General features: G+C 39.3%; 1 protein-coding gene across 4 annotated transcripts in view; it reads left to right on the top strand.

The window, feature by feature from the left end:
* Positions 1-24761, top strand: part of rbpjb (recombination signal binding protein for immunoglobulin kappa J region b) — a 56893-nt gene that overhangs the window by 6671 nt on the left and 25461 nt on the right. Inside the window, exon 1 of one of the 4 annotated variants that reach the window (XM_039822624.1) lies at positions 24052-24070. The exons of 2 other annotated variants lie outside the window; for them this stretch is intronic. In XM_039822624.1, the coding sequence (XP_039678558.1) occupies positions 24069-24070 (2 nt within the window). In that variant the 5' untranslated portion in view covers positions 24052-24068. Of the gene's footprint in view, positions 1-24051; positions 24071-24315; positions 24655-24761 lie in introns of those variants that run through there. One more of the 4 variants, XM_039822625.1, reaches the window with a different exon arrangement.

Here is a 24761-nt window from a genome sequence, read left to right as displayed (position 1 = left end):
GTTATCTCCAAATGTTTCTTTGCTTTGTCTGGTTGTTTAACTAAGGCTGCCGGAGAGTTTTACTGAAGAATCCGCCTGGTGGCATTCCTGTGGCTGTTGACGTCAGGAGGTTTTGGCCTTTGCTTAGGATCACAATGAAGTAATGGGCATGTGTGTCATTTTGTAGCACAGTCTATTGATTGTGGTTGAGAAAACAATGCCTTTTTTTTTCTTGAAGAGAGGGTTGTTCATGCTGTGGTTGATCATCTTGCACTTGTGGCTGCAGTCTGATGTTCTCTACCGTTGCCATCCTGTTGGAAGCACTGCTGAAGAATGTACGTGAGGTTTCACATGAGCTCATGGGAGGAAACCAACTTGTTTTCTTTATATCTACTGGGTTAGCCTGAAAAGTCACCAGCAAAGTCTCTCTATTTATCACCCTACTGGATTTATTAGAATTGGGCCTCAAATATTCTAACCTCAACCCCAACTCGCCAAAGTGTCTCGTAGACAATTTGCCACAATTCACCAGCTCACCTCCCTGCACGAGAATCTGACATATTGCACTTTATTATATTTTTAAGCATACTAGTTTCAAGACGTGTGTGTGTGTGTGTGTGGTTAAGATTCAGAAAACCATATCTTGTCTCTCACATCTAGTTAATGACAGAGAATATTATTTTTGGAAAAGATAGCATGTTTTAGAAGAGGAACAAGTAGCAGGAACAACAACAACCCCCTTCCTCATCATGACAACAGCACTGAAACCAGACAGTAGTCCTAAGCTGACAAAGTCATTGCTAAACTGCACATACACAAGAAAGCGTGCCATGGTCTCTACATTTGGCTTGGTTTGCTGAGGATCATCTCACAGCATGTTGGCTAAAGGTCTCTCTCTCTCTCTCTCTCTCTCTCTCTCTCTCTCTCTCTCTCTCTCTCTCTCTCTCTCTCTCTCTCTCTCTGTCTCTGTCAGAAATTCAATTGTTTTCTCTTGTTGCAATCTAGTCAGTCCTTTGGGTGGTTTTGAGGCAAGGGCAGGGCAAGACAGTGGTTAGTTTGCCTGAGGTGATAGATGTCCAGAGAGACTGCGCTTAATCTTGGATTCTAGATAGATGCAGTCACATTGTTGTAGAGCTGAAATGAGTAGCCATCTCATCGATTTGTCAATCGGCAGAAAATGAATCTGCAGATATTTTGATAAATGTTTACTCATTTCTATTATATATCAATCAAAATGTAAATCATTCTGTGGTTGCAGCTTTTCCATTGTGAAGTGTTGCTGATTATCTCTGTCTTGTGTCATTGTAAACTGAATATCTTTGGGGTTTGGGCTGTTCAGGATATTGTGAGTAAAAAAACAAAAAAAAAACATTGTTAGATTTAGAGCTGAAATGATTGGTTGGTTGCAGCATTGTTGCCTTTTGAATTGATATTCAGTATATTTATTTACACTCAGGCATGTGCCAGTTTGATAATTGTATGTTACAATTTCCTTGGCAAAATGTATTTATATTATATCTGTACTGTAAACCTTGTAGTGTGCAGATTGAGTCTGCAATGTGAGTAAAGTAACAAAGCCACAAGGCCACCCCACTGGTTAGATTATGAAGGAAAGTTCCTACTTTGTAAATCCCCCAAAAATGTATTCAGTATTCCAGAGGCTGCATGCTATGAAGCACCTGGGTGCTCAGCTTGTCATTGGCGAGTGAGAAATGCTGACCCTTCTGGGTTGTTTAAGTTTTGGTTAATCAAGACAAAAATACAAGAACTGTTCTGTGCAGTGTAATCAATGCCTGGTAAAGAATTCAGTAAGTAGGCAACAGGGTGGCATAGTTAGTAGGAGGACCACCTTTCAACAAGGAAACCTGTGATGACATGCATCTGCCTGCTGAAATGCTGAAACCCCACCAACTCCAGTGTGGCCTGTTTTTTTTTTTCCTGCATAGAGAAAGTTTTGGCGCCCCCCCAAAGAGGTTTTAGTCAGCGCCAAAGGAAAATCACTCCGACTGCTGTCTGTCCGCGGCGGGCTGCACTGCCGTCTATCAATTACCGTTTCATAACCTGTGAAAACGTCTCGTAGACGTGTTTAATAGTAGTCCGGTTCCGTGTTTTGGTACAGTTGGTTTTAACACCTGATGTGAGCCGTACAGGAGTACGCATGAAAAACACAGTTTCGACCGCTTTATCGGTATTGACCTGACTCCCTGCAGAGGTGGCGGAGGCCCGTTCAAGTAACATCGGCAGTTAAACTGTAGGCTTTTTCACGCTATGATGGTTAAATTAATCTGCGGTTCACATGCATGCCGAACTGTAGGGGCGGTCCGTTACACTACTGTATATTCAACATCTCTGACAATTTATTGATCAATATTTCAAAATGGAAAATATTACACTAACATTTTGTATTCATAACACTATTGTATTATTGTACAAATTAGCGACAACAGTAATAGCAGTTACCTTATGTAAGTCACAACTACAATTTTCAACTTGGGAGCAAAATGTGCTGCTTGTGAAAAAAGTTAGCATTATTGTTTTGTCCCAGGGCCCAAGGTGACATGTTTTAACTGCTCATTTTGTCCAACCAAAGAAATTGAATTATCTATCATAGGAGAAACAAACCGCAGAATCCTCACATTAGAGAAGCTGGAACCAGATAACGATTTAATCAGTTATCAAAAATACTTGAGTTTGAAATCCAAGACATTCCAATAAGGATCATTTGCAATTGAAACACAATGCAAACCACAAGTTCTGCATTTTACTTCAGTTACAGAAATAGTGATTGGCCACTCTTATCTTTGCAATGCAACACAGATAAAGAAAAATCCAAAACCCCATCCAAACCACGCTAAATAAGACTGAATTGTTTGTGTCCTGGATATTGCTTTCCTTTGCAAATCAATAAATGAGAATGTGAACCATTTTCTTTGTACTGCAGTAAATGTGTCTGAGCTTTGCAAGGCAAAGCTGCGCCAATGCATGCTTTAAAAAAGGGAGTCAATGACTGTTGACTCTTTGACTTGTGGTCAGCACTGCGTTTCAGTAGCAAATGTCTGCACGCGGGCTAAAGGCCCCGAGTTTGATCCTCAGAGCAGCCAGTGTGGTTATCAAATCCTTTACCAGAACCGCTACCTGCTCCCTCATCGACGGCTGTTCTGCACAAGAGCGTGAGCTACAGTATTGTTGCTGCGGTCGATCTCGACTCCTCACAATCCCTCCCCCTGGGTTCCCTCTTGTTCCAGCAGTGAGTCATCAGCTCAGCAGAGAGTGAGAAGGGGGAAAGGGCGGTTCATTCAGGGTTCAAGGCTCCCTTGCCTCTTCTCTTTTCTGACAGTTTCCCCGAGCACATGACCCTTCTCAACCCTAAACCCCAGCCGTCCTATGTGGGCTACAATCACACTTGTCACTTCACTGCAGTTTTTATGATTATGAATGTCTAATTTTGGGAGGTAACTTTGCTGCATGTCTTTGCAATTGGCCTGAAAATTTCTGTTCTGTGTCTCCTGTGGCTGTATACTTAAAACAGCCCACATGACTTTGTCTTCTTCTTTTTTACATTGCTAATGTGAGTAAGCAGACATGCAATCTGTAGGCTAGTCGGGACTTTTATCTTGTCCTCCAGGTACTTTTTGTTTGATTTTTCTAAAACTAAATACTGTGGTGGTTGGATTGTGACCTGGCTATGTACACTTTCAGTCCAATACAAACCTATCACTTCCATTTTTTGTGTGTGCAGGCATGTTTTTACTGTACCCTGGCAAGATTGAACAGTATACATCATGTTGAATTTATAGTAGTCCTAGAAGACAGTCTGTGCAGGTATACATTATTTTTCTTTTTTTAAATGTTTAAATAACAATCTGTTCAGGGCATAAATCTTTTCACTTCTAGTAAATGCAAAATTAGAATAGGACATTGAAAGATTTTGTTTACTTGCCAAAGTTGCAAGTGAAGAAAATTTCACTTACACGTAAACCACACACATATTTGGTATCGGACTATTATAGTGAAGAGATTCCTATGCTGTCTGTCTCTATAACCTGTCTGAGGTGTGATAATGCAGTGCTGCATACCTCTTGACTGTTTCCTCTATCATCTGTCTGCCTGAACAAAGAACAACAAGCCCACTCATGAATTCTAGCCTGAAAATGTGCCTTGACCAGTTTCATTTTTACATCCATTACAAGTATTTAGAGCTTGAGCTCCCTCAGACATAAGTGAAGTGAGTTAACCTTGTGTTCAGTAATTTTGTGTTCTCTATTGAATTTTTGAAATTGAGGCAAATCAGTTCAGTGATGACCTATGTAGATCCACTGCGACTGGTCAGAAGTGTCTGTGACTATCTCAATTTAGGACACGTTATCCGAGGACTGAATGGAGCCAGGTGGCATGCAGTATAGAGAAAACCGAGTCAGAGCTGCGGGATTCACAAAGGAGACTTCATTAAAGATAGAACAAGCATCAAGGGAGTGTGTGTGTCTGTGTCTGTCTGTCTGTCTGTCTGTCTGTCCAGGTTGGCTCCACAGCACACACTGGAAATTTCATTACTTTGTGTTCAGGACATATTGTGTGCACAAGTAATGTACTTGCTCAGTATGTTCCAACCTCTGCGCCAGATTACACTCGTTAATGTGTACAGTTGGTGTGCAAGCGATTGTACGTCTAGAAGTCTTATTGATAGTGTGCCAGGCCAAGACGAGGTTTAAAAAGTCTGTCCATATGGAGCATTGATGTTGGAGAGTGCGGTCAAGAAGGAGAGAGATGGAGGGAAGGAAAATGGAGAGAGAGAGAGAGAGAGAGAGAACGAGAACGAGGAGGCCTTTTCTGCCTCTGTCATTAAGCTCTCCCATGTCAAAGACAGATGGTGTGTGTGTGTGTGTGTGTGTGTGTGTGTGTGTGTGTGTGTGTGTGTGTGTGTGTGTGTGTGTGTGTGTGTGTGTACTTGCAAGTGCAGACTGATGCGACCCACCCAAACACACACACCATTGAGCCCTGCCCTTGATTGTGCCTCCAGCGGGGCGTCTCAGGGCAGCTACCAGACCTCTGCCATCTGCAGTCAGTCAGCCTTGAGGGTCGGACAGCTCATCAGCAGTCCGTTAACTCAGTCAACTTAAGTTCTCTCGGTTTCTGCTCATGCAACATTAAACTTTTATTTCTTATAAAAGATAATTTTCTGGCCTTTTGGGATTCTTCTGATCACATCATCCTTCATTCTTTCGTTTCATCTTGCCCTTCTCTCATTGCAATTTTTAGGTTTGCAACCAGAGTAGATTTTCAATGAAAACACACACTTACAGCAATGTTTGACTCATTTTCTGTCAGTGGTTTGCTCTCAAAATTAACATTTAAGCATTACTTTACATGTACGGCAATACTAAATATGGATTTAAATAAATTAGGTTGAAGTACACTAGATCGCTGAGGTACTATCTTTGCCTAACTTTGAGCTGGAAAAACTCAGAAAGCATGTAAATAGTGCCATCCACAAGAAAGCTAGTGCATTCCCCCTAAAATTCAAGGTAAACATGATAATTAATACTGAGCCAAATAGCAACAATCATGCAGTGTGCCTTTTAATTTAGTATTTGACCTACATATGTATTAAGAATGCTGCCGTTACTGTCATATCCAAGTAAGGTTTCTTTTTTTTTTTTTCAAATAATATTCTCTCTAAAGAAATCACTTTAACAAGCTCCAAAAATGTAAATTCAGTAAGAAATTGAACCTGCAAATTGGTCTTTAACTGATCATCCTCTGTTTCTTTGCATCCTTTTCTTCTCCCCTCATTGTGGATAGTTGTGGATGCTACATAGAAAGTTTGCTAACAGGCAAGCTTGTGAGAGTATTTGTATTGACTCTGCCCTCACCACTCCTAGCTGGCTGCTGCAGTTGTTGGCATGTGTTGTGGCACATGCCAGGCGGCGGTGCCAAGCACAGAGCGAGCCTCCAACTCGAGACGCGTATCTCCGTTGTCTTGGTCAGTTTCTGTCCACTCTTCTTTTCCTATTTACAGCTTTTTCATTATCCCTCCTGCCTCCTCCTCCTTCTCCTCCTCCTCCTCTTTGAAACACTTGTCAGGGGTTGACTTATAATATGACTTCAGTGCCCAAACTTGGCCGCCGTCACTGCAACAGTTTTTCTCAATGATTAAGTATGTGCTTGAAAGACGTGCGTAATACCCCTGCTGCAGGCCACACACAGCATGGCGTGTGTGTGTGTGTGTGTGTGTGTGTGTGTGTGTGTGTGTGTGTGTGTGTGTGTGTGTGTGTGTGTGTGTGTGTGTGTGTGTGTGTGTGTGTGTGTGTGTTAAAGGAAAAGACTGATGTTTATGCTTGGTGTGTGTTTTAACTGTGTACTGGGGCTGTGACATCAGTATGCAGGTATTTTTCAATCGGCAGCCAGCGGGCTTGAATATCAAATTTCTCTCACTTAGTCCCCTCCACACAAACGCATTCACTTGCTTGGTGAGACATGTTATTTCCACCCATTTTTCTCTGTCCGGTCTTGAAAGGTGTGAATACACGTCATGCACATCTAACTGCAGCAAGGAGCATAGTGTCTCAATCGCAGCCTGTTCTTGTCTTTCAAATAGTGCTAATTTTTGACAGGGCTTCACCAAATACAGCTTGCAGGCATGAGTTGGTACACAAGTCTTTTCTAAGCTCAATAACAGGTTTGCCTTGCCAACTCTAGCCCATAATTTTGCCTTTTATTTATTGTGTCTGGCGAATATCAATAAGCTTGTTGACAGGTGTCAGTTTATGTAGGCTGTACAATAGGAGGTTGTCAGTTTCCTCCTCTCACACGTCAACATGGATGCCTCCTGCACCTGACTGGATGAATGCACCACTTGCTAGAAGGCCATAGGTCTTTGTTTCTAAAAAAAATAAATAATTCATGCAGTTGCAGAGTCATACTTGATTTTTGAAAAAAATATTTTTAACACTTTGCTTTGGTTTAGCAGTATAATATCTGTGTTAGAACCGCTGATAGTACAGTTGTAGACAAATTGCTCAGCAAATGTTTAAAGGAGAGTGAACGACTGCAATTGAAATGACATTTTCCTGAGTAACTCTCTGTATAAGCACATTGTTTTCAGCTATAGTTACAGCACAGTTCATATATTTAGCGTTACTGAGACGGCCCGTGGCTATGGAGGCCAGTGGAAGCTGTGAGCGAGCATGGTGTTGATAATGAGGTGTACAGCCCCTTGGAGGAGTTGTGATATCTGCTATCAGCCCTCAGGCAGGGAAACCAGACACCTTTTTATAGGCCTAATCCCTCTTCCCATGCCTCCTCCTCTCCTTACTCTGCTGTTTGTGTGCACTGTCCTGGAGCTTGGTGTGTATGTGTTAACGCAAATGCATATACACAGTCAGATTTATGGTCTCATGTTCACCCAGAGCCTGTGTCGGAAAGCGCAGTTGAACCCCGCAGTTGAATACCTAAAAGTGTGTTTTAACAGTTTTTATGTTGTTATTTTTCAGTTGATGTAATATCTACATTAAATCCTAACATGTGCTTCTTTGTTGACAGTGTAGGCAGATGGAGCCTTGTGCATTTGCTTAGCACCTCATACCTCATTTGAAAAAGTAAATAAGTGGTTCAGTAGGTCACTGTTTGGTACCACATTTGCCTTAGTTTGAGCCCAAAATATCCCCAGTTGTTAGACTGTCAGACTATCATCGTTTGGTATCTGTGCGTTGTGTTTTGGTCTCCTGGGAAGTACTAGGTCTACAAAAGATAGCTGTATGTGTAGGGTTGGGCATTGTTTGGATTTTTACAATTCTGATTCCAATTCCGATTCTTCCTTTAGATACCGGTTCTTATCGATTCCGATTCTTTTGAGGGGTGGAGTTGAAACGGGTCACATGCCTATTTTCACAAATAAGAGGCACGTTTTATTTTTGATTGAGTGGTGATTTACAGTTTTACAGGACTTTTTCAATGTAAAATAAAGCCACACTAGAGCGCTGATTACTGTGCTCCAAGGCTGCAACACAACAAGCGAAACCAAAACTTATTTTTGTAACCGTCAAGTATCAAAAACTGAGGAGGACACGCTGTTGGATGCTGTCCTCTTCTCCTAGTCTTTCTTCAATGGAAATTGTCTGTTTATCTTATGACATATTGCAGTAGATTCCAATGAATCTTAACAGTTTTATTATTACGGGAAAAAAAAAAGGTGACGTTTTTTATTCTTGTCAACTCACTGTGATGCATAGATTATCATCGCTCTCTGGCCAGCATTTCCTTTAATCTCTCTTTCAGATATTTTGTAATCTAATATGTAGAGCATTTACTGCTGCTGTTGCTGAGCCACAACAGCATTTCACAAACAGGTTTACGGTATTACTAACACCCAGGTTGTTCGTTAGAAGTCACATATTTTTGAGCAACACAGAAAAGCCCAGTAACTTCACATTAGTTAGTAATTTAATGTCATCCGTGGTGCAGAATAATTAGGTTTTACCGTGATCAATCTCACCTTTTTTAAGAACAATCATTTTAATCCACTTCACATATTCCTTACATTTATATAGCTAGTGAACTTGAGGTAAGAACATGCAACAAGACAACCAGATAGGCACCAACTGTCAACCTTTTGTCAACTTTGCCTCTAAAATTGGCAACATGGCCTGTAGTTTCTAATGCTTAAGTTGTCAGTGGTGTTACAGTGCCTTATTTCCTGTGAGGGGAGAAATAGTTTCCTGCGTTATGTCTCCCAGTTCCCATGAAGAGGAGGGTTTCGTTTAGTGTTTAGTGTCTATGGGGAGATGAGTTTAGGGATTTATGCTCTGTGGTGATTGATCACTTCTCTTGCTTCTGGTACTTATAGTATTTGTTGCTGGAGAAATAAACATGGAGAAGGTTGAAGAAAGGATCAGCAGTCTTTTTTTGTTATGTTTTGAAGGACAGATTTGAATGTTGTGATCTTGCAAAGCTAGCTATTCTCAGTGATTCTCAAAGCTTATCTTCACCACAGTTGTCGCTCTTCATCAGTATAGATGTTCCAATACAATTATTTTTTTTCCCCTTCCCGATACCAATTGCGATACTGAAGTTGCGTATTGACCGATACGAGTACCAATCCGATACCAGTGCATTAAAAAAAGTATCTATATTGTAGAGCTGCACAATAGAGGATGGACACCCGAACCAAGCCCGACGGGACCTGGCGGTACCCGACAGGCCGGGCTGGGTTCAGACAGATATTTAGAAATTATGTTTGGGTTCGGGTTGGGCTCCGTCACATCAGCGCGATTAAGACATTGGACATTTTAAATAAACGGCTTATTATGTTGTGCGTGCTTGTGTTAACGTGCACTTGTTGCCCCGTGTGCGCTCATCTGTTGACATTTCCGAATGTTTTCCTACAGTTGCTCAATAAAATCTGGCTTTCCACACAAACAAATATAGGCTACATGTGTCATTAGTATGAGAAAATTTTTTGATTTGAACTGTGTCGGGTTTGGGTTGGGCTCGGACATAAATATCTTAATTCCTGTCAGGCTCGGGCCGGGTTCGGCTAATGCTCTATCGTACATGGGCCGGGCTAGGACAGAAAAATTTGTCCCGATCCGCCCTGTACTGAACAATATATCGTTTTTTTTATTGTCATTGCAATATCAACTGGCACAATACACACGAAAGGCTGTAACATATCGCGAAAGACACAGAGATTTTTTCTGTTAGTTGAAAGAAAATATCAGCAGATAACTGCACTTTATAATGTAAAGGATTGTTTTTTTTAGTAGTGCATTTTATATTCAGTTCAATGTCTAATAAAAGAATGTTGGAAATTATTACCTTTTTCATTTGTTTTAAATTCAACAAGCATTTGTTGTATTTTAGCAGAATACTGAAAACCGCAGAAACGTAGAACTGAATTCACTTTAATGTTTATTTATTTCAAGTACTATTACATGTCATTTACATATTACTATCATTATCGCGATATAAATAACGGTAACACATATTTTCCTCATATCGTGCAGCCCTACTATATTATTTTTTCACAGCTGTATACTACTAACCCTGTATGGATGTGATATGATTGCTATCCTTGTATGGCCTGGCTCAAGTTGAACCCTTTGTAGAACATTAACAAATGCATACAGAGAATGACTAGCAACAATTTTACCTATGGTGTATATAGTATAGTAATGCATAGCTCGCTAATATACATCACCTTCATCTAGTCTAGAACTATAGCTCAGTTCCTACTAGGGATGCATATTTTAAGATGTTTCTTAACTTGGTTATTGTCCAAATGTTAAATGTTAAACAAAATGTTGGTTTACCTAACCTGCAGAATATTGCTTCTTAAAGCTAATATTGTCTGATAACATTAATCTGGCCATATTGTTATTGAAAACTAAACTTTGCTCCCTTCTAATATATTGGCGATGAATCGGATATATGCCTGAGCAACAGAGTAAAAACTGTATGTGCGTTTGTGCACATTTTGCTGAGGACATGTCAGGGTGTGTATTTCGGTCTCTTCTGAGCCTTCGGGTGTTGATGTGTTTTTTTTTTCTTCCCAGCACTGTTTGGACTGTCAGTCACAGCTGTCAAACACATCCCCGCATGAACGGCAGGCTGGCTTCACACTCTCAATCAACCCCCTGTTGCGTGTGCATGTGTTGACGTGTGTTAACGTGTGTTTGTATGTTAGCATGGGAAGGTGGGTGGTCGATGCTCTATTCATAGCAACTGCCATCCTTCTATGTCACCAGTACCTCATATGTCATACTACCTGTCAAAGAACGATGAGAGAACCCCCCGCCCCAAGTTTTCCCTCGACGCTCCATGCAGGCAGAGGTTAATTGTTTTCCATTTCCAACATATCTGTGCATTGCAGATGCACTAGCATTTAACTGGATGAGTCTTCTGAAAAGTGACTAACCAATGAAAGCTATGCCTTAGTGCTACATCATAGAAATAGTTTGAGAATACAACAGACAGTTCCTGATTCACATTTCCAAATAATATAGCAGAATGGTCAGAGCGGTGCCCATTTTTATGCATATTGTTGCCATTGCAAAGAACTGTGACCGTTGTAGGTCTAGAGAGGTATTGATGATTGCTGGATTTAATTGCTTTCATATTTCTATTGGCAAGTCATCAAATTTATTTATTAAATAGATAAAATAGAGTTCTAAAACTAGTGAGTGTGGCATGCTTTACAGCACAGATGGCATGTGGTTTCACCAACTAACAACTTCACTAACAAATCGCCAATTTCAGTTCAATGTCCGTTTCTACTTCTGTGAGCTACATATAGTGTTAATTAGTTTGTCTTGCATAGCAAAGACAGGCTAAACATAAACCTTTCAGGAGTCACACCGTTAAACTTTAATTAATTTAAGCTTATTAACTTAATAACTTTGAACCAGAACTTTCAGTAATTGGATGAAGTAGCTTGTGGAAAATGTGTGTGTGTCTACAGCTGTTATTTCAATTAAATCAATGCATACCTATCATATCTGCTGCTATGCATATAATTATATATAATTATTTTTTAACCATGTATACTGAGCATCTTTTGCACAAAAACCTATTCCTATGAATTTAGTTTTTCCTTCTCTCATTTTCAGGTAGTAGTTTAAGTGTGTACTGGGCAGCTGTGTCTTTTAGGTTAATATGAGTATTATAGATATAGATCGGGATATCGCCAATGTTTGACTTCAGTAATTTCTCTGCAGGTGCATGCCAGATAACAGTTTTAAACAACAAAATTAAAGTAGTTTTGCACATTTTGATGAACAGTAAGCATATGCCAAGGTACATAGCTAAGGAGTTGTTACCTCATATGTATGTGCTGCAACATAACAAACTAAAGTATTTGTTGTGTTGTTGAGTGATTTTTCTTTTTTTGAAATTTCTAGTAGTGCTCTAGTCCTGACCGGTTGTAACATTTCGGTCTAAAACAGGGCTGTTGTCCAGGTCACCAAATCCGGTACAAGGTGGAAAATGTAATTGTATTTGAAAATTCATAAAGCTGCATGCACATTTCTAAATGTATTTTGTTGTTGATATAAAAACATTATCTACACACATAATTGTGGTTGTCATATTGCTGGCCAGTGCTGCTCGATTATGGAAATAAATCAATATTGAAATCACGATTATTTAACACGATTACTCATTGACTTTTGGAAAGATGTTGCAATTATTGAACTTAAAAAACAGTTTAAAAAAAGTTCAACAAATGAACAGTTTGAAAACACCTAGAACTGTGAAATTTCCCTAAATACTTTTCCCATTCAGAATACAAGACAATAAGCATTCTACTTGGAAAACGTAATGTGCAAAATAATCTTTTTACTGGATTATTCATTTTTTGTGATCATTAGGAGCTGAAATCGTGATTAACATTTTGATTAATTGCACAGCCCTATTGCTGGCTGCTATTTACATGTGTAACCAACCACTAACCAAAATTTTCAGATCGAATAAAGATATAAGGCAGTGCCTCCAGGATTTCGCTGCCTTTTCTTGTTTTAGATTGTTGCGGCCCAAAATGCCTGAATATGCGGCAGCTTTTGTAAAAAATTGCAATAAAAGTTTTGATGTCTTTTGTATTTTTGTTGGGAGAAAGTGAAAATTGCAAAAGAAAGTTGCGTTTTTTTGTTGTTGGTATACTTCTTTAAAAATAAAAGGAAACTTGTTTCGGTAAACTATTCTGGGCTGAGTTTTCCTAGTAACCTTACCACAAAGGCTCAGGATGCTGCAAATGTTGGTATAATATGAAAATGGGTGGTGGATTTAAGACAAAAACTTATAATTTATTGAATGAATCAAATTTGAACATGTGTGTCAGTGGCTTGTTGATCTTACATTGTTTGTTAATTTCCTATCCTGGCCTGGGCTGGGCTGGGACACACATTCATACGGTTTGATAAAGTACTTATTGGACTTTAACTTATCATTGCATTTACAATAACGAGCGTAGCTGTCCTCAATTTAGGTCATCGTGTATGTCTCATCTCCAATTTTTCCTGCATCCACCATGTGTGTTTCTGTGTGCACGCGCGGTGGGAACTGAGCAGTAGCCCCGCCCGCTGCAGAGAGCCGACAGGAAACAGCAGCAGCTTTCAGCGACTTTAGAGTAAAAACGGCATTTTTGTATGTATACAGGTTGGCAGGATGGTCTGAAATGTTATGCACGGTCTTTCGCTGTACGTTTTGTTGGTAAATGTGAGATGTTCGAGTCACACACGTCTTGTCTTCATAACCGAAACAAGGAAATGAATTTGGCGTACGTGTGTTACGTCAACCCGTTCTCACTCCAGCTTGGCCAGTGGCTCTCAGCGTCACATACTGACGCAAAGTCTGGCACGTGGTACTGCTTGGATTGGTTAAAGTCGCATGAAGGAGGTTATTAGTCAATTAGTCATTTGCGGTAAAGTTGTGGTGATTGGTCAAAATTGCGAGTCACACTGAATCCACGGTGAATGGTTGAATTTGCGTGAATTGTTGCGATCGCGACATTGCGAATTCCTGGAGGGACTGATAAGGCCTCAAAACTTTGAATTTAAAAAATGGAGAATGTTTATTAATCCTGATAAACTGAAGAAGAAAAGCCTCTTCCCCCCCTTTTCACTCTGCTAGGCCTCCCTTATGATTTCTAAATGACTGGATATCTGAGGCTTACTGTCAGCTCTGGTTCAGATTTGACAGATTTTATTTCTTTTCTTCTAAGAGATGCTCACTATGACTTAAGTGTTTGTGGTGTTCTGTGAAAGAGGGCTGAGGGGAGGTTGGGTGTGGAGTTTCACTTTGAGTCATATCTGCTGCTGGTTAGAGGTGTTGGGTTTTTAATAAGCTACCACAAAAATATGGTCTGTCACCCTCTGGCTGCTCTTGTGTTCAGACTTTGAGAAATTAAAGTGTCAGACATGCATATTTGTGGACATCTGCATGTTTACTCTGAATCGGCCAAATTGATTGAAAAATGTATTTTTGGGGAGTAGGTAGGCAAAATAAACCATTTATATTGGCAATATTAGAAAAATCTATTGCATGTTAAAATTGTCTTGGGAACTGATAATGATTACATCACATTTCTGGACTGGCATGCAGTTTGAAAGGTCATACCTGTATGTATGAAGTAAACCTCCTGAACGACAATAAATATTCAGTAGCCTATATTTCGACATTGTAATGCTCTCATACTTCCAGTAACATTACAAGCATTTTATTTCCCCCTCAGAATATTGTTGTTGGCAGGATGGAGGAGCTTTTATCAATTTTCCCATGGCTCTCAGGCTACAGTTTAGTTCCAAGTACTGTAGCCTGGAGAACAGTTTGGTTGGTGATAGTAATTCATCGGTGTCAAAGAGAAGCTGACAATCTCGGTTTGCAGAGTTGCATCACTGTCTCAGATGAATGTGTGCGTTCAGGCAAACAAACAGGTGACATGACTGCAGTGTGTGTGTGTGTGTGTGTGTGTGTGTGTGTGTGTGTGTGTGTGTGTGTGTGTGTGTGTGTGTGTGTGTGTGTTACTTCCACGTTCTACTTCTCTGATTTTTCTGTGTCTGAAACTTTCACCCAATGGCTAATGCTATCTGTTGTTCTGTTAGGACCCTCATTCTGTCAGTCACGAGCCAGTCAAGCCAGCAGACGAGGCAAAGCACAGTGCTTCTGCCAGACATAGTCCATACAATTAAATGGAAAAGAAATGCTGAATTCAGACAGTTACAGTTTTAAAATCTCTTCTTCACTGGAACTGCCTAGTTACCTTTAGTCTTTTTGAGAGAACATCAGAAAATATAATAGTGATAAACATGTACTTGTAGGCCTGTCGCAATATGCAATAAATCAATTAATCGCATGATAAATAAAAATGAGCTCGATCGTTTTTAAATGGAAATTATCGCGGCCGGAAAAATTTCCATTTTTATTTATTGTTTTTGATTGTGTTTGGTTTTTATTTCAGTGCATTTTTTATTAACGGAGACTGAGAGTCCATTTTATTTATTTAATTTTATTGCTTAAAGTGCCCATATTATGAAAAAATAACATTTTCTGGGATTTGGGGTGTTCTTTTGTGTCTCTGGTGCTTCCACACACATACAAACTTTGAAAAATATCCATCCATGCTGTTTTGAGTGAGATACGGTTTCTGAATGTGTCCTGCCTTCAGTCTCCTAGTGAGCTGTTCAAAATCGGCTCGGACTGTGACGTCACAGTCCGAAATGAGCTAGCTAACCACAACCGTTAGCTCGTTAGCATGCTAACCGTTAGCATTAGCATGCTAACGCTAATGCTAACGCTAGCATGCTACGTCGTTCTCAATAGCAAAATCTGCTACAACACACACAAGTTCACCATAATCTACAAAAGAACTACTTACATGTGTGCCCTCATTTAGAAGTCTCCCAGCTAATCCTGCCTTGTAACTGACTGAAGTTGTAGAAACAGCCTTTCTTTTACTGTCTCTAGAGTTAGCTAGCTGACATGCTCTACATCTGAGCTACTGAGCATGTGCGAGTGCAATCAAAGATAGTACAGAAGAAGAAGATGAAAAGAGGTCTCACTCTGTAGCTAAAACAGAAACCAGGTGAAAAAAGGATCTGCAGCAGTGAGAGAGAGCTGTGCAGTACAACAAAAATATGGTGTTTTTTGAAAATTAAACCATGTAAACCTATTCTGGTACAACCTTAAAATACAGTTATGAACCTGAAAATGAGCATAATATGGGCGCTTTAAATTGCATACAATAACAGGAATAGATGCTAATATTTTTAAGCACTGACTGCATTGGCCACCCTGCCCCTAAATTAGGTGGCCAAAGTTAATTTTTGGTGGCCTAAATGTAAATCTTTTTCATCCCTCTTCCCCTTCATGCCTCTGGCTTTCACACTGCATACACAAAGGCTGTTCACTAAGCCCAGGCACATGTGACTGTACAGAGCTTACAGCAGGGCTATTCAACTATACTGTACTGTTCTGGGGGACACATTTTCAGAAGACTGATCTGAGTGAAGTTTAGAAAGAATGAAGACTGCGGACATCGTTGGCATGGTCCGATGACGTCATCTACTTATATTAAGTAGTCATGGCAGGAGGTGCTGATTAAGAGAATTGGGCTGGTTTGTCTCCGCCAGCAGTTAAGTTTACCCACAGCTTTCGTTTTAGCTTGTTTTCTAAAAGAAAATTGCTATTTGCGTAGTAGCATGCTGTAATTGTGAAAAACACTGGACAATAGACTGCATGCAGACGTTAACGTTACCTTGTGTAACTTGTCTGCTCCGTGTTGTTTTTTTAAGCTTAAAATTATCCTAAACCTTCTGTCGTTTTCTCCGCCTGTCTCTTCTTTTAGCCCCTCACTGTTTTCGCTCTCTTCCTTCATTTTGTAATCTGTGCCGTCAGTCTTCACAGCATGTGTCAGCCTGTTGTGCGACAGTTATAATCATCCGTGTGGAAATACATCGGTATACTTCAAGGCAAAGAATTTAGCATCGAGGATTTTTAATAATCAAATTATTCGAGTTACTCGAGGAATCCTTTCAGCCCTACAATTTATCAAGGTAGTTACACTAGTTTGTAGATTTGATAAAATGATTAGTTGAGTAATTGTTAAATTGTTAACTCAACTGTTGGATCATTCTGACTGTCTGGTAGTGTTGTGCCAAAGCTTCAGCTTTCCTTATCTTTGCTCAGTTGGCAGTTTGCACTTTAAAAGACATAATGGTGACATCATAATGTAAATGTTTGTCCTGCTTTAATATTTGGGTCAATGACGTGACGCCCATTTTTTTGTGTCTATAAGGTTAAATTAAATTTAAATGTATTTAATTAAAAAAAAAAGCAAATTACGTTTTTTAGAGGCCATATTTTAAAGAGTTTGGTTTTAATTAATTTTAAGAGAATAATAGGCGATTAATGGCAAAAATGTCTAAGTGGTGTAACTGTCAAAACTTTGTACCAAAATGTTTATCTTGCTTAAAAAGGTCAAATTTCCCATTAACTACTTGGGCATTAACCTAAATTAAAGGTTATTATACATATTTACAATATATTTTAAAATTATGCTTATATTTATTTTAATAATTTAGGGAATCCTGTCAGTCATGCTAGCTTCCTGAAATGTCAAGTGGTGTAACTACCATTTAAGGTGCCATTTTGTTAAAATCAGCAAGAAGACCACATGACAGGAAGTTACATCAAGGACCCCTGATCAGCATAACTGCTGCATCACAAGGTTAATAACTCTCTGATAAATATAAGTTAATAAGACATTTTTAGTTTAAATTCAGTTCTTTAGTTCACATGTCAAATGGTATGACCCAAGTAAAACATTGAAAAACATTCTTTTGAATAAAAATTTGTATTTAGTGTAAAAACGATGTTTGATTATTTACACCAAGGCCATATGCTGATATGTGTCCATTATAATGCCTGACAAATTTGATTTTACATTGAAATGTCAAATGGTGTAACTGGTTACTCCTATTACAAGCCTCTCAATTCTTGGCCAATCTTTTCAAATATAACTAGTTCAGTTACTGTTCCAAGAGGTTATATGAACTTAATTACTATTTAGAACTATTTGTATGTGTTCATTGTTTGAATTTTTGGAGGTGGAGGTAATTTATCCAACCCTTAATTAAGATAGCTTATTTAGCTAGGCTAGGCTAAATCATTAGAGTGTAAGGCCTTAGTGTTTAAAAAAGTTTTACCCTTAAAATAAAATTCCTCATCATTCCTTTGCAATGTTACAATAATTTCTTAACAATTTAATAACATAGAATGAGGCAGTTGAACTGTGACCCCTAATGTGGTACAAGAACAGCAGCTTTAAAATACCTAAAACATTCAAGGATTATTTAATTTAAGTATAAAATGTTACTTAAATATTAAAAGTGCCATTGAAAAAATGCAGTTTCTCAAATCGAATTCAGATAAATGCACCAGAATAAGTTAAAGAGGTTTCCAGGTTAATAATTGCATTTAGAGGTTGTACCAGAATAGTTTTACATGGTTTAATTATCAAAAAACACCATATTTTTGTTGTACTGCACATTGCTGCAGCTCCTCTTTTCACCCTGTTTGTTGAGCTCTCTGTTTTAGCTACAGAGTGAGACATCTCACTTCTATTCCATCTTTGTTGGGAGTCGCACATGCGCAGTAGCTAGGTAAGGACTACTAACCAGTCAGAAGCAGAGTATGAGGGCGTGCCACGCTAGCAGCTAGGCGAGCATTATAACGTGTGTTACAAAGTGACCCACGTTCGTCTCTGAAGTAAAGGCTGGACTACAGTAGAGCTGTTTGGAGCAGTTTGTGAACAGTGTTTTCTGTTTGAGATGGTAAGTCCCTTTGGGGAGGACTTTGGGCTGGTTTGTGTCAAATGATGTAACCAGTATGTTTCTTGAAAAAATGATGCAGGTAAATTAATGTTTGATAAAATGTAATACTCTACTCCACTGTAGAAACAAATTTTTAAGACTTTTTACACAATTTGAGATTATTTAGAAAACAAATGTTTCCAGCACGTCTACCACTTGATATTGCAATAACAAATATAATTTAAATTTAGAAGTAATCCTAATAAAATCTATTTTTGGCTGAAATAGGAGTTATATTTGTATGAGTGCACTCACAAACAATGTAGTGGATGAAATATTAAATATTAATCATTCCTTTTGTGGTTACACCACTTGACATTTTAGGTCCATTTGGTCCTACCTTTGTTAAAAAAATTGTGAAAATCCTATTTCAAATGAAATAAAATGTACAATAACACAAAATATACATGTAACGAAACTCAAGGATGCCTTTTTCAAAGCTTTTTTAATTTTTCATCTGGCCAACCCTTATTCGTCATTGACCCAGTGTCCTCATGAAACAAGTTAACAACTTAAGACCCAAGTGCTAGTATTTTGGACACGGGCACAACACAACCGCCACTACGCTGTACCTCTGCAAGCCAACAGTGAGCTCACTCTCACTTCCCAGTGAAAGCCCAGAGTCCAGACATCCTCTTCCACTGCTTTACATCTACTGTTAATGGAACAACGGTCTGTCCCATCTTATACCAGTTCACTGGCCTTGGCACACATACCCATTAGTAACCATGCCAGGGTAAGCTAGCAAGTTGGCTTAGCAGCTTAATGGGCCTATCAGGTTCCTAAAAGGATATTGCCAAAGTAAAAAAAAAGGCCTCATTACAGGGTTCGTAAACACAAAGGGATAAGACAAGTTATGGAACTGGGTTTGATAGTTTACAAGTCTTGAGGCAGAGCGACTCAGCAGAGGTTTAGATTAGTGTGTGTGTGTGTGTGTGTGTGTGTGTGTGTGTGTGTGTGTGTGTGTGTGTGTGTGTGTGTGTGTGTGTGTGTGTGTGTGTGTGTGTGTGTGTGTGTGTGTGTGTGTGTGTGTGTGATAACTAAAATGCTTTATCCTATGGTGTTGACATTAATGACACTCTTCCATTATTTGGAGGCAGGTATGTTGGCATAGAGATATTCATATATATCCTTGTTGACAAATTAATTTCGATGCATCTGAATATTCAGCTTTGACTGGAAAGATGACCGTGAAGATAGGGGAAATTATGCTTTTACATGTTCAACTTCAACCAAACTACTGGAGTAGCTTGGTAGTTTCGTTAAATAGATAGAATGAACTTTGCGAATGATTGCTTCCCCATATTTTGTTTTTAAGTGGCAGAAATGCAGTCAATTCATCAGTTTCACAACTTCTGACATACATTTTAAAAGTGCAGTGGTAGGCAATGTCGAATGAAGAAGTTTCCAGTTTTGTATTATGCTTATTTTAGACATTTCCTTGACACTCTCAAGTGTTATGATATTCACTGTCAAAAAGACACCCTTAAAATGTGCTGCTTTTCCTTTTATTCTTTAGTACAAAACCGCCTTGAAATAAATATAAAATAAAACTACATCAATTAGTTCTACAGCCTTATGTTAGTCTGTCTTTCTCTCCACATTGAAACTGATAAATGTCACATATTGTGTATTGGCAAGAATATTACGGTACGTATCACGATATATGGGTCATGATTAAATATATTGCAATATATTTCGATACTGTACATAAGGCGATATATTGGGATTTTTTTAAAGTATAATTTTAGAAAAACTTATTTAAAAAAAAAAAGGACATGATGTTCATAAAAGTCAAAGAAGTTTACTTTAGGTAAACAATTCAGTACACAGAAAATCAAACTGCCAGTTTGGGATTGTGGTTCACAGGTTCTTAGTGAGCTAATGTTTATATGCTAAAGTAGGCCAAAGTTCAGCCATAGCTACATTGTTAGCTTCTAGTAAAAAGTAAGGCACAGTTGGGCACTGTTAGGCAAGGACACTAGTGGTGCGTCTCAGCATAGTCATCTAGCGGTAGGGGGTTTAAACACAACATAAATGTGAACCACTGTCTTACATGAATATTTTTGAGCGTTTAGAAAAAATTAAATAAATCAATATTGTCTTTTTGAAAATTGATACAGTATTGCAAAATAAAATATTGCGATACTCAAGTTTATCGATTTTTTTCTCTTCTTTTTTTTTTTCTTACACCCCTAGTGAGCTTAATGCTAATGTGTCCGGTCTTGCTGTTTATTTCTCATTCTAGTGAAAATACTAGGGCTGTCAGCATTAACGCGTTAATCGCAACGCGATTAAGGCCCGGGACACATTAACCCGATTATCGGCCGTGGGACAGTCTGGCGAGGTCAGCGACTCAAATCTGTCCGGTGTGTCCCGTGCTGTTGTCCGTCTGGGGGGCTGTCAGCGTTCATTTTGGCCGACCTGACATGTTCGGTCGGCAGCAGGGAAGTCGGGACTCACCCGGAAATGACGAGCGCAATAAGGTGACTACAGTCTCTCAAAATCTGATGAAAATCTTTTAAACTGACCTTTGTTGAGCTGAAATGAAGACAGATTCAGTAACTGCATGGCCTATTTCTCGCTTAAAATGTTTTCAGAAACACGTTTCAGTGAACTATTTTAGTACAATATGAGATCACATTCTGAACCGCCATGACAGTCTGGCTCTCAATATCGGAGAAAACAAACCCATGTGATGCGTTCGTCCAATCAGCTGCCGGTTTTCATTTCTTGGGCAACATTACAGATTAGCACCGCCTGCTGTTATGGAGATGTATTACGTCTCGTCTCTTCTCGTCTTTTTGGTGTGTTCTGTGGCAGTTTTTTGGACCTCGGGGACGCGACTGATCATATCGACGGGGTTTTCTGTCAACGGTCGCCCGTCGGCTATATGTGTCCCGGCCTTAAGGGCCGAGCATAACGCGTACATTTTTTTTTTATCTCATTATTCGCATGCTGTCATTTATAAATTTATTTTCACTTCACTCGGCTTCATGTCGTGCCTAACAGGCTACTATTTTGACCCTTTGCCGCACCTTTACTTATCACCAAGCTGTCATACTTCCTCCTAACACATCCTCCTGCTGCTGGCTGCAGGCATGATGGAGAAAAGCAGCAGCAACACAATTCTGAATGGCGCTTTTCATTTCCCAAAACTCCCGGACGGCTCGTAGACAAGTCGAAAGCCATAGGCACATTGTGTAAAACCATATTAAAATATCACCGAAGCACGTCAAGCTTGAGCTACCAGCTATGAGCTAAGCATAGTACAGTGACTCAGGTTGATGCTAGTGGGCTCAGGCAAAGCACTGTTTTTAGAGTGCTACTCGCTGAGCTGTTCTTGAAACCAAAGTGCAAACGCTGTCTCATCAACCGGTGCTCACTGGACGTCAGTGAGTAATCACAATTATTTATAAGTTACTGCACACTATATTGACTCTGGTAAGTAGGTTTGGGTACTGAAACGTGCCGACCTAAACGGTAGTAACGAGACCGACTAAGAACGAAAATGTATGTGCCTCATTTCGGTGCCTGACTTTACACTACGCCTGACAGCAGGTAACGTTAGCATACCTTTAGCTAGCAGCTGGATTAAACAGGGATAAATTGCTGACAGCTAACGTTAAACAGTGTAAAGTGTGACTGTATTTCATGTAGAGTATTCCAAAATCGGGACCTAACAGTCTGCTCTGCAGCGCAGCAGCTGCCATTGTCGAAATTAAACAACACAGACGGTGCGTTCACTTGCAGCTGCCGTTGTCGGAATTAAACAACACAGACTTAAAACAGGTAGCCTCGTGGTGCATTCAAAGTAATTGTAAAATATCATTTTCCCATCTGGTGGTTGTTTTTGTCGTTCAACAGCAATTTACTGGTGAAATAAATTATTGTTATAGTTATTACATTATTATTAAATCTTTAATGTTGACCATGGCCTTAACAATAAACAAGTTCCTGACTGTTGTTTAGTACCCTTCTTTTTTTTCTTTTGTTTACAGTAAATAAATAATAAACTAATACAAATCTTAAAGTAAAGTTCATAAAGTAACTTTCTTTGCATTCATTTGATTCCCTATCAAGATACACTGGTAAGAATTGCTTTCCATTATTATGTACTTAAAAACAGTTCTGAAATGCAAAATAATAGAATTGTAATCATGTGATAAAACATGCGATTAATCGCGATTAACTATAGAAATTCAGCGATTAATCGCGATTAAAAAAATTGATCGTTTGACAGCCCTAGAAAATACTATTATGTTGCCTGATTTCTTACCAGTGCTATTTGGCTGCAGTGTTTGGCACCCTCATTGTGTCCAGAGGAATCAGTGATAGTAAGCAGGAAGGGAAATTAGTCAGTTTGGAGAGCAAATCGGACGAAAGTCCTTCTTACAGAGCTTTGTTTTCCTCCATTAACCTCTGGTCTGATTTTAGTGTGTGTGTGTGTGTGTGTGTGTGTGTGTGTGTGTGTGTGTGTGTGTGTGTGTGTGTGTGTGTGTGTGTGTGTGTGTGTGTGTGTGTGTGTGTTAGAGGGAAAACAAAATCCGTTTTAGCGCTCAGTTTTCTGTTTTTGGTGCTGCAGAACACGCCAAAGGGCATCATTTGCAAAGAAATATAAATTGAGAAATTTTGTGTTAAAATGTTTAAAAACAACTGTTACAAAATGATATAGGAATACAATAACTTCAAAATTGTGATTAATGGACTAATTTTGATATTGAACTTTTGTGAACTTTGCCATCAAGCATGCGATTTCAGAGAGTCAAGCTTACCTGAAGAAATTGCAGATGCAAGAGTCAGTATGTCTTTGTTTTTTTCTTTGCAACTCTACCTATTGTGGTTTCCTGTGTTTAGTCCTCTTTTCTTGTTAGTGTTTGTGTCTCGAGCGAGTGTGTTAAAGTGAGCTCATGGAAGGGATATGTATATAACTAAACGGTGGTTTTTCACAGAACTTGCAACCCCAACTCTTCTGACCGCCTTCATCGGTCTTTTTACACATCACTTCTTCGCAGTAAGCCAGTCTTACTGTCTGCAATATAAAGTAGGCTACTTGAAGCTAGGTGAAATTATTGATGTGCATTTTGATACATGCACACTGTAGAAACACATAAAAGCATTACATCCAAAAATAGCAAGTAAATGCAGCCATGACTTTCATGTTTGTGTGCAGACATAGCTTCACCACCTCCTCCTTAGTCTCCTTGTGTTATCCACCTATAAATCCTTGCACTTCAACTCTGAGTAGATCCCATTCTTCCTCTCTCCACAACACGCCATCCACTTCTTCTTGCCTCGCCTTTTAATCTCACCCCACACTTCGCTTTCCCCGCAGTATCTTTTCCTCTATCGCTCCCTTTTTAAAGGGGCGCTGTGAGGTTTAGAAGGAGGGGAGGGGAAGGGAGAAGCCGTCTGGAATCCATTAGCTAGTTGAGGCATCAGTGTTTCACTGTGGGAACCTTATTGATTGCCCTCCTTTATAATTATTCCACCTCCACTCCCTCTTTCTGGCTCTTGCACCAATCATGCTTTCAGTTTATCTCGCTTTCTCCTGCCCTTTATCCCCTCATTGCCTTTTTTCCCATCGCCTTTTTGCTATTTTCATCCCTCTATTTTTTTGTGTGCGTCCTTTTTTTTATTTTTTTTTATTCTTCTTCAAATTCACACAGTGCCTGCGTGCCGAAACCCCTAACCAACCGAGTGACACACATCTGTGTGTTTATTGATTGCATGTAAGATGTATTGACATACTTATCAGCAGCATGCAACGCTACCGCATCCTGCACAAGGAGAAAATCTGACTCACTTACACTCTCTGTCTTGTAGACACATACATACACACACACACCTCTCTGTACAGTCACATCCACCTGCTGCATACATGTAGGCCTACCTCCACTTTATACCAGTCATGTACCATACGCTGCATGTAACTGTAGTGCCTTAATAGATCAGATGAACATAGGCAACAGTTTGATTTGATATCTTACCAGGTTTAGGGTCAATGTTGTCAATGTTTTTTTTGTCACAAAGGATTTAAAAACTGAACAGTCAGTGGTGCATTTCTGTAACAATTAAGGAACTGAAAACGTTTGCATATAGTCTGTAAGCAATCTGAAGAAAAAAAACAACCTTTGCAGTGTTATTTTCGCTGTACTACAAAGCTGTGTGCACTGAAGGAACATTATAGTGGTGCTGAAGAATGTGTCGTCTATGAGCGAGTATGGTCACATATCTGCAGTGATGTGCGCTCAGATAGTTTGTTATTGCTGCAGCAAGAGGCCGATTGAACGCTCTGGGAAAGACTTTCATCCGGGTATGTTTTTAACAAGCTCTAGTAATGCATGTGTTTGATAGGGGTGAATTTAGAGCTGCAACGATTAGAAAATGTATTAAAGAAAATAAGCCAAGCATCAGCTGTTT

This window comes from Perca fluviatilis, chromosome 14, assembly GCF_010015445.1.
Source record: "Perca fluviatilis chromosome 14, GENO_Pfluv_1.0, whole genome shotgun sequence".
Classification (NCBI taxonomy): Eukaryota; Metazoa; Chordata; class Actinopteri; order Perciformes; family Percidae; genus Perca; species Perca fluviatilis.
This window is presented reverse-complemented; position numbering and strand designations above follow the sequence as displayed.